The 10,389-nt window shown below is 64.8% G+C and overlaps 1 protein-coding gene across 1 annotated transcript in view; it reads left to right on the top strand.

The window, feature by feature from the left end:
- The first annotated feature begins 3,271 nt into the window (after positions 1-3,271).
- Positions 3,272-10,389, top strand: part of MARCKSL1 (MARCKS like 1) — a 13,117-nt gene continuing 5,999 nt past the window's right edge. Inside the window, exons 1-2 of the mRNA XM_015649054.3 lie at positions 3,272-3,355; positions 10,236-10,330. Of these exons, the coding sequence (XP_015504540.1) occupies positions 3,272-3,355; positions 10,236-10,330 (179 nt within the window). The remainder of the gene's footprint in view (positions 3,356-10,235; positions 10,331-10,389) is intronic.

Below are 10,389 nucleotides of genomic sequence, written 5' to 3'. Positions count from 1 at the left end.
GATCCTGATCGTGATCCCGGTACCGATCCCGGTCCCCATCCCGATCCTGGTCCTGATCCTGATCCTCATCCCGATCCCGGTCCTGATCCTGATCGTGATCCCGGTACCGATCCTGATCCCGGTGCCGATCCCTGTCGTGATCCCGATCCTCATCCGGATCCCGGTCCTGATCCTGATCGTGATCCCGGTCCTCATCCCGGTCCCCATCCCGATCCCGGTCCTGATCCTGATCGTGATCCCGGTACCGATCCCGATCCCGGTCCCGATCCCGGTCCTGATACCGATCCTGATACCGATCCTGATCCTGATCCTGATCCTGATACCGATCCCGATCCCGATCCCGGTCCCGGTCCCCATCCCGATCCCGGTCCTGATCCTGATCCCGGTCCCTGTGCTGATCCCGGTCCCGTTTCCGACACCGCTCCCGATCCAGCCCCCATCACGCCGGGGGAATTATTGCCACCGAAAGCGGAGATCAAGCACCGGAGCGGGTCCGGGAACCGGGACCGGGAGGAGGACCGGGACTGGGGTCAGGATCGGGACCGGGACAGGACCGGGACCGGTGGCAGCATCGTCCGTGGCACCGGGGAGGGGAAAGGGGGCGTCGGTGCCCGGCAGAGGCCCGAGGGACGGCGGGGACACGGCGGGACCAGAGGCCACCGGAGCGAAGCCGCCGCCGCTTTTCAGTGCTCAGGGAGAAGGGCGAGGAAGAGGAAGGAGCAGCGGGAATAGCGAAGGCTGAAGGAGACCCAGACTTGCCGAGCCCGCGGGACTGTGCCTCCCCTCACCCCCACCCCGACACGGAGCTGGGACCCCCATTCCCGAGGGCTCGGCTGCTTGGAGCCCCCCCGGCAGATCCTGCGGGTTTGGGGGGCACGGAGAGGCCCCCCCAGCCTGTCCCTGTTTCCCGTGCGACCCCACCAGGACCAAACCCAGTGTCCGGCCGGGTTTTCCAGCCGGGATGGGCGGGGGGTGATGCCGGGGCCCCGGCCCCCTCCCCAGCACGGCGGGAGGAAACGGCCGTGTCCAGCCTTTCCCGAGGATGAGGATTTCCTTCCTCCCATTGAGCGGGGACCCTGGGGTTAGCACGCAGCCGTGGGACACTCGGCCACAGGACGGGGGGCCTGGCTGGGATCTGAGGGGCAGAGACCCTCGACACAGCCCTGGGGACATCTCCTTTATTCCCCTCTGCCTTGCCGGGACCCCGAGAGTGAAGGGGATGAATTTGGGGGGGGGCACGGGATAGAGACACGCAGCCATTTCCTCCTCTCCTTCCCTTTTTCCCACCCCGAGAGCGCTCGGGATATTTCTGGGGCGAGAAGAAGCCGGACATGGGGATTCTTGGTTTCCCAGAAACGCTGTTCCCGCAGCTGGGCAGAGCTGTCACCGGGAGCAGTGACACGTTTCACTTCCCTTTCCCGGGGCCCCCGGGCAGGGACGATGTCCCAGGGGAGTTCCCGGTAGGAATTCCCCCGGGAGTACCACGGAGGTGGCTCCGCTCGGGGCTCAGCTGCCTCGGTGACCCCGAGGGTCCCGGGCTGCCCGCCGGGGGTCCCGGGCTGGCCGAGCTCCATCTGCCGCGGGATTAATCCCGGGATTAGCAGCCAGATGCCAGGAACAGGTAACGAGGATCCCTCGGGAGCAGGTGATGACATCAAAGCGCAGGAATTGTGACCAATCCCACCTCAGCCGGGGGTCCCCCGGCCAGGAGGGCAGCGGGGACACGGGGCTCACATCTGCCAGGACACATCCTGGGGTGTCCCCGAGAACAAAAACTCAGGACAGAGGCCACGCTGGAGCAAAATTCCCGGCAGAAATTCCCTCCATGGGCTCAGCACTGCCCGGGCTGAGCCCTCCGAAATGGGAAAACTTCTCCCTCCTGCTGCCCGCCGGGAATCCCCTCCCGCTTCCCAGCGGATGCAGCTGATGAGAAATGGTTGTTTTCCCCTAAAAGCCCGCCCCAACATTCCTGGCAGGCCGCGTCTCCCACCCTTATCCCAGTTCCTGGGACCTCCAAGCAGCCAATTCCTGCCTGGTCAGAGCCCAGCTCGGCACAGTGAAGGATCCTGGAATTCAGGGTGATCCTGGGTTGTTTGATCCCGGATTTCTGGGCGATCCTGGGTTGTTTGATCCCGGATTTCTGGGCGATCCTGGGTTGTTCGATCCCAGATTTCTGGGTGATCCTGGGTTGCTTGATCCTGGAATTCTGGGTGATCCTGGGTTGTTTGATCCCGGATTTCTGGGTGATCCTGCAGCTCAACCCCCTCACTGGAGACCTCCCAGCTCCTCCTCATCCATCCCAAACCCCCAGCCCATCTCTGGCTGCTTCACTGCCAAATCCAGCATCCAGCAGTTCCTGCCGTGGACAAGAAGGTTGGAAGGAACAGGATCATCCCCCAAAACCAATGTTGATCCCACCTGAGCTGTGCCACCGTGTATCCAGAGATTGGCAGCTTTAATTCCTCCCTAACAAATATTTTTTTTACATTTCTAAAGCCAAATCCCTGAAGTGGTTAATTAAGGATTCGTTTGCTCACTGTCACCTCACAGCACAGCAGGTCTGGGGTGAGATCGAGGGTGGGAAAAGCATGAGGGAGGGAAAAATATCCCAGTGCAGATCCTGTCAGGATTCCCGGGCTGGGAGATCCCTGAGCATCCCCCGGGCCCTGCTCCCCTCCAGCCCCAGAGCCGCGGGATCCCCTTGGGACCCCCAAATTTTGGAGATGCTGAAGGGAGCCGGGCTGGCCATAACAACCCCAGGGCTCACCTGGCCAAAACCAGGGCAGCCCACAGCCCACGAGGCCCCGTCCAGCCGTAATTACAAACCCCGAGCATCCTCATTAACAATTACACACACGTCCTCATTTCCTCATTTCAACAAGCCATGAGGAGCCAGGAGCCGGAGCAAGGACCGGGCGGACCCCGAGCCATCCCCACCAAGCTTTTCCCATCAAAGGACACCAAACTCGCGGCCCTGGTGCAGGGGAGCGGGGACAGCGCCTGCAGCACCCCGGGAAGCGGCTCCTGCGGGGTCCAGACGGACCCTCCCGCCCGCGGTTCCCCCTCCGTTTCCGCTGCCATTTTCCCCGGCAGTGCTATAAATATTTAACAGGAGGAGGGACGGCGTCTCCCGGCGCTCCAGCTCCTTTGCTCCGGGCTGGGGGACACGGCGGTGACATCCCCGGCATGGGGGACACGGCCCCCACAGCAGTTTGAGATGAATATTCCCGGTGATCTGAGCTGGAGGTGCCTGAGGACTGAGAGGGGGAGAATGGAGGCTCTGGAGGGTGTTGGGACGTTTCCCGAATTTGTGGAGAAGCGGGGGGCAGTGTCAGGAATGTCGCCCAGCCCCCAGGTGGGTGTCAGGCCCTGTGGTGGCCCCATCCCAGGCAGAGCCCCAAAGTCCTCACAGAGCTCCAAAGGAAAGTAAGAAACCCCAAACCCACCCTACACGCCCGGAGGTTCTGAATCCTCGCTCAGACCCCGGCCAGGGACCCCGCGAGCGGCAGCGCCATCTCCACGACCACCAAAGGGGTGTCCCGAGGGTCCTGGTCCCCTCTTTTGGGATCTCCCACGAGTCCCGAGGTGCGGCTGACACGGGGCACGCCAGGACCTGCAGCCCCACGAGAGGCGTGGGCAGCCTGAGGGAGGGAACGGGCGAGTTTCGGTGTCCCGTCCCCTCCCCGCGGGGACAACGTGCACCGGGACAGCTCCAGGCTTCCTCCCGCCGTGGCCTCGAGCCTTTCCTCCGCTCTTCCTTCGCTTTTCCGCCGAGCCCGGAGCCGGGGCTGCCTTCCTGCCCCGGCCCCGCTTCCTGCCCTCCGAGCTCAGCGTTCCCGGCTTTCCCAGCTCCATCCATCCATCCATCCATCCATCCATCCATCCATCCATCCATCCATCCATCCATCCATCCATCCATCCATCCTCCCCAGGGCTCCTTCCCGAGCTTCTCACAGGGGGACCCGGCCTCCTGAGCCCTTCCCGAGCCTCCGGTCCCCAAAGCTCCTCGTGGGACCCGTCCCCGACGCTGCTCGGGGGCTCCAGGGGTCCCCGTTCCATCCTCAGCTTCCTCCCAGCTCTGCGGAGGAAACATCGAACGCAGCAAATCTGTCCCCGGGCTCACCCCAGGGAGCGGCGATTCCCCGATTCCAATCACTTTTGGGGATCTGTGGCTGACCTAGTTTATAATCCACGGCTCAGGGCGGCGGGGATCACACGCAGGACGCTGGGAAGGAGCGGGAGCTTTCCCGGAGCGCCCACACCCCCCCAGCGCCTGGTATTTGGGGAACTGAGAGTCCCGGGGCTGCTCCCGGCTCGGGGGTGCTGCTGGGGGCAGGACATTCCCACGCTCAGCCCGAGGGTGTCCCCCAAAACCGGTCGGACGTGCGGGGCCGTGACTCAGCCCGGTGGCAGCGGGTGGGGAGCGGCGAGAGCGGCGCAGGACGGGACCTGTGCGGGGCCCCCGCTTCCCAGGCAGCCCTGAGCAAACAGGGAAGTGAAAAATTTCCTTTTCCTTCCTCCCGCCGAGCTGGGTGTCACCGCCTTGGGGTGACCTTCCCCTGCACTCCGCTGCCTCAAGCATCCCCCTCCCTCCCTCCCTCCCCGCCGCTCCCTCCCGGCTCCGGGTGAGGGTTGGGAAGGGCTCCTTATCTTCCTTCCAGGCTGATGCAAGATTTGTTCATCCTGCTGCTTCCCAAGGCCGCGCTGCTGACGGTGCCACCTTCCCCCGAGGGTTCAACTCTCCGCGGCTTTTCCTCCCCCCTCCCGGGCATCATTCCCTGCCCCACAGCCGAGCCCAGCGAGGTTTTTCCCCCTGGCCCCAGGGCCGGGAGGGCTCCGTGCCCGGCGGGAATTGGGAACAGGCTGCCGGCCCTCTGCTCCAGCCAGGAATAAGTGGATTAGGAACCAATCTCGTTATCGCTGCTGGCAGCCTCACAAGGGCCGTGGGATGGGGACAGCCATGGGAACGCTCCCGCTGGGGGGGACAGGGGTGGCCGGTGCCTGGCGAGGGGCAGAACGTGGCCACCACGCGTCCATAGCCAGGGCTCGGGTGCCTGCTGTTCCCAGGGATGTGGCATCCGGGCTCTAATGAGGCGGGACGGTTAATTAGTCAGTGTCAATTTATGTTAATTAGCCGGAGGGAGTGGAGACACTCATGGCTCTGCCACCTGGCTTGCGCAGGGCCGGGCTGGGGGGACACGCGTGGAGCCGAGGGTGGCAGGGCAGGACAGCCGAGCTCCCTGAGGCTGCTCCCGGCCCTTCCTCGCCTTCCCTGCCCGCTGAGACAGAGCTGAGACCCCGGGGGAAGCTCCAGGGATTTCCAAAACGCCTTGGAAACCCCCCCGAGCTGTGATTTCCTCCCTCTTTCTGAGGCTGTTCGGGTGATGGCAGCAGCACGCGGTGGCCAGGCTGGGAATTTCGGAGGGAAAAGGATGGGAAACGTGATCCAGCCAAGGAACGAGCCCCTCTCCGGCAGGGATGGAGCAGCTCCGTTGTTTACTCAATCCAGTTTGTGCTGCTGTTGGTTCCTGGGCTTGTTTTCCTTCTCCAGACAGGGCTGTGACCGCAGAAACAAAGGCAAAACTTTAATCCTGCAAATCCTCCTCTCTTCCCACCGAAGGCCGCGGGTGTTTGTCCCCCTCCGAGGGGACTCTGGGGTCGGACACGGCCCGGGGGCTGCCCGGGGGCGGCTCAGCCGGAGCGCAGAGCAGCTAAAAATAACCCCGTGTCTTCAACGAGGTGTTGCAGCCGCAATCAGCCATGCAAACGAGACCGAAATTAAATCAGCCGCATGCGACAGGAGCTGTTAACCCCTGCCAGAGCAGGGACGTGTCCCCCCGGCACTGCCTGGGGCCCGAGGGGGACGTGGGGTGCTCGGGGAGCGGGGTGTGTGTCCCCCGGCGGGGCTGAGCCGCCGTTCCCCCGCTGTCCCCGGCCCCCCCGGGCTCGCTGCCATCTGCCCCGGGTGTGTTAAAGGAGCTGCAGAAAAACGAGGTCAGGGCCGTGATGGCAGCGCCGGGACGAGGCTGCGCCCGCCTGGAAGGACCGTGCCACCCTCCCGTGTCACCAGCGGGACCCTCCGGTGGCACCGAGCGGAGCGGGGCTCGCTCTGACGGGATGTCCTCGGACCGCAGCGGAGCCCCGGCCGTGGCAGCTCCCTCCTGACCTCCCGGGCGGATTTCTCTCCACCGCGGCGCTCCCACATCCCGGTGCCAGCGGCCCCGTGCCACCCCTCGCCGGGGCCGGGGATGCACCGCGATTCCAACACCGTCAGCCCCCCAAACCTGGGCAGCCAGAGCAGCGCGTCCCCTCCCTCCCTCCCTGCCCAGGGGGGGCTCCCCTGCGCCCGCCCCGGTGCCCACCCGAGCCCCCGCCCGCGCTCCAGCCCCGCTGCATGTGCGGGTCCCCGCGGCAGCTGCCTGCATTTCATGCATTTTTAAGGAGAAGAAGGTTAGTGGGTCACTCCAGCGCCGCAGGCTTTTCTCCAGCTGAGCTGCTTTGCTGCCAAACGCAGCCGGGCTGGCGGCGCGGGGGCTGGGCCGGCCGGAGGGGCGGGCAGGTGGGCACCGCCAGCCTGCCACGGCCACCCCGAGTGTCCCCTGAGCCCCACCGCTGTCCCCAGGGCGGCTGGAAGGAGCGCGATGCGCCCAGCACAGCAGGCAGCGAGTTGGGGCTGGGGGTTTCTCCGCAGCCCCCCGTGGTGCTGGGGGGGCTGGGCAGCAGCACCCCGAGGTTCAGAGCCCCGGGGAGGCGGGAGGAGAGGAAAAACGGCCGCGGATCAAAGTCAATGTGGAGCAAAAGTGCGGCCGCGCCAAAGCAAACAGAGGGTGGCTTTTATGGCCCCCGCCCGCAGCGCTCCCTCCGCGCCCTGCCCGCCCCTCCCGGGGTGCTGCACCCCGGTACCGGCACCCCCGGAGGGCGGGCACGGCCCCGGGTCCCTGGGGTGCAACGAGGTGAGCCCGCCCCGGGGGAAACCGGAGCTGCGGGCACACGGGAAAGGGGTGAAGGAGCGATTGAGGTGGTGCCAGATGTGGGGTGAAGCCAGGCCTGGGAAAAGGGGATGGGGAACGAACCCGGACCTGGGAGAAGTCAGATGTGAGGAGAATCCTGGTGTGGGGTGACCCCAGATGTGGGGTGAACCCAGACGCAGAAAAAGAAACAGATGGGGGGCGAAGCCAGACCTGGGTGAACCAGGACCTGGGAAAAGGCAGATGTGGGGTGAATCCAGACGTGGGAGAAGCCAGATGTCTGCAAATCCAGATGTGGGGTGACCCCAGATGCGGCCAAGCCGGGTGGGATGGTGGGTGGGATGGCAGCGGTGCAGCCCCGTTCCCTCCCGTTCCCTCCCGTTCCCCCCCGGTTCCCCCCGGTTCCCCCCGCATCCCCCGCATCCCCCCGCGCTGCCGTTGCCATGGCTACGGCCATGCAAGTCTGCCCGAGCTGCATCCGCCGCTGCATCCCAGCGAGCCGTGGGGGCGGGGACGGCTCCGCTGCCCCCAGACACGGCCACTCCTCCCCTCCCGACCCCAAAACCGCCTGGAGATCCCTCCCGGGGGCTCCCCCAGAGCGGGTGGGATTGGGGCCTTACCGAGCCCCTTCCAGCCGGGACCCCTCGCGCTCCTCCGACCCCGAAAGCAGCTCAGGAATGAGGGGGGTGGGAACAGCTCCTGACTCCGGAGGGTCCAAAACCCCCCTGTGCCCCCTCCCAGCGCATCCTGCCAGCCCTCGGGCGGATGGGAGCTCATCGGGCACGGCTGGAATTCCTGGGAGGGCAAAGAGCTCCCCAAAAACCGCAGCCCCAGCCCGGAGCCACCCCCGAGGTCTCCATGTCCCGGCAGCCGCCACCCTGGGGACACTCTGGGGTTTGCTCGGAGGCCAAGGGGGAATTCTGCTGCTGGCGATGAAGCAATCCCGGCCAGGGACAGCCCGGGATAAAGGGAAGGAGGGGATTTCTGATGGAAAGTTGCAGACAGCCCTGGCACAGCCGGGATTCCCCCGCCGAGCTCTGTTCCCGGCTCCTCCCTCGCAGGGACTGAGCCCCTGCCCCACCCCACCCGCGTGGGGGTTCAGGGAGAGGTTTTTCCCTGCATTTCCCGGGGGTTCAGGTACCCCCAGCTATCCCAGGAAATCTGGGGGAGAGGGAGCAGCAACGGCAGCATTGGTGTGTTGACACTTGCAGGCTCCTAATGAGGTTTTATAATTAATATTCCATTAGGGTAAGTGAGGCGCGAAGTTTGTGGCTCTCGGGGATGATTTTCCACGCTCTTAGGGTACCACAAACAACACCCCCATCATCTGAATGCTCTTTAAGCTCCCTTTCAACCCAAACCGAGATGATTTTACAGTCTCCCAGGCACGCAGCATCCCTCCGGTGCTGCCCATCCCGACATCCAGGGCTGGGTTTGGGAGTCTCTGCTCCTTTGCTGCCGTCTGTCCGTCCGTGCCGGTCCCTTCCCCCCTCACCCCGGGCACACACTGGCCTCTCCTCTGCGCCTGGGCCCGTCAGATGTTGCTGAAAGGGAACAATGCCACGTATTGTCTGTCCCCGCTCGGCGGTATCAGCCCCGGCAGAGCAACAAAAAGCCACATTGAGTGGCCGGGAGAAAGGGGCCCTTACATCCCGCAGCTCCCGGGGGAGGCAGCGCGGCCCCGGAGCGGCCCGGCCCCGCTTCCCTGCGCTGCGTCCCGGCCACCGGCGGCCACCGGCCCCGGGGACACGGGCAAAAGGGGTCACGGAGCTGGAGGGGGGCGGGGAGGGGCTGGGATGTTGTGTCCCGCTGCAGGGATCGGTGGGATCGGTGGGATCGGGGATTGTCCCTGTGTGCCCCGCTCAGGTGAGGCCACACCTGCGGAGCCGCCTCCAGCCCCGGGATGTGGATGGAGAGGCTCCAGAGGATGAGGAGCTGCCGGAGCAGGTCCAGAGGAGAGCACGGAGATGCTCCAAGGGCTGGAGCCGGGCTGGCAGAGCTGGGGGTGTCCACCTGGAGAAGGGAAGGCCCAGAGCCCCTTCCAGGCGGTCCAAGAGACCTGGAGAGGTTTGGACAAAGGCCTGGAGTGACGGGAATGGTTCCCCACTGCCAGAGGGCAGGGTTGGGTGGCAGTTTGGGATCCCAAATCACACAAACCCCTCCCGTCCCGCTGCCCCGGCCGTGGCGTGCGGGAGCCAGGAAACAGCACGGGAAAAGCTGCACTTGGAGCGAGCCTGGCTTTTGTTTCCATTATAAACTTCCCTCTCGGCGAGGAAGGATGCTCGGGAACCTGTCCCGGCTCGGCCCCGGGCTGGGGGACCCTGCCCAGGTCAGGGGAGCAGAGCCTGGTGCGGCCGCCCTTCAATCCCTGCTCTGGGCTGGATCCTGCGGCATTCCCGGATTTCTCCAGGCACCCTCTGGCAGCCGTCCTGCTCTCACAACGCTCCCGAGCTGGCAGCTCAGGGTCAGGCAGCCCTTTATCAGCCCCGAGGCCGGGATAGTGCAGATAAGGAGCGTGGGATGAGCGGGATGCCCGGACCAGGGCGTTGTGGGGGTTCCTGTTCCACCAGGAGGGATCCACAGGCTGGGAAAGGCCGTGGGGGGGTGTTGATCCCCAAAACTGCCTGGGGACCATCCTCACACCCCAGCACTGTCCCCATCGTCACCCTGGGGCTGTGCAGCCCAGCCTGAGGATGAGGCTGCAGGGGTTTGAGTTTGGGGCCTGGCTCTGTTTGCAAATATCCCAACTCCTGACCCTAAGGAAGGGCAGATGGGCTCCAAGATAAGATACGGAGGAGATTCCTGCTCCAATTCCTGCTCCGTGACTCCCAACACCTCAGCACGCAGCAGGGAAGGGGGTGATGGGCTGGGAAAGGCCCAGGGCTGGGAGAGCAGGGCTGATCCCACGGGATGATCCCACAGGAGGGGAAAAGCGAGCCCAGAAATAGCAAGTGCAGTTGCAGAAGGCGCCGGTTGCCATGGGATCTTCACAACCAAAAATGACGGGGCTCTGGCAAATACAAGAAGGGGCCCTTTCATGTGTTTCTATGGGAAGTCAGAGCCTCACCACAGCCTCCCAGGCTGGAGCCCTGCCCAGGGCAGGAAGGATTTGGGGACACTGCTGCTGCATTCCCAGGAGCTCGGTCCGGGAGCCTTTTCCCAGGTGCATGTAAGAGATCACTCGGGATTGAGTCGGGCTGTGCCCAACTTCTGCTCCGTAAAGGGGAGAGGTTCCCTGCTCCTCCTGCTGGGCCTTGTTCCCATCAGGAATCCCCAGCGTGGAGGATTTTCCTGCCACAGCTCAAGGAGCTCGGCCCCTTCACCCTGAACCCCTGTGGGATGAGAACCTGGAGCATCCCCAGGTGAGTGGCCATGTCCTGGGAAGGCCAAACTGCTGCAGCATAGAAGGGACAGCCCCCAC

The sequence above is a fragment of the Parus major genome, chromosome 23, assembly GCF_001522545.3.
Source record: "Parus major isolate Abel chromosome 23, Parus_major1.1, whole genome shotgun sequence".
NCBI classification, from domain to species: domain Eukaryota; kingdom Metazoa; phylum Chordata; class Aves; order Passeriformes; family Paridae; genus Parus; species Parus major.
This window is presented reverse-complemented; position numbering and strand designations above follow the sequence as displayed.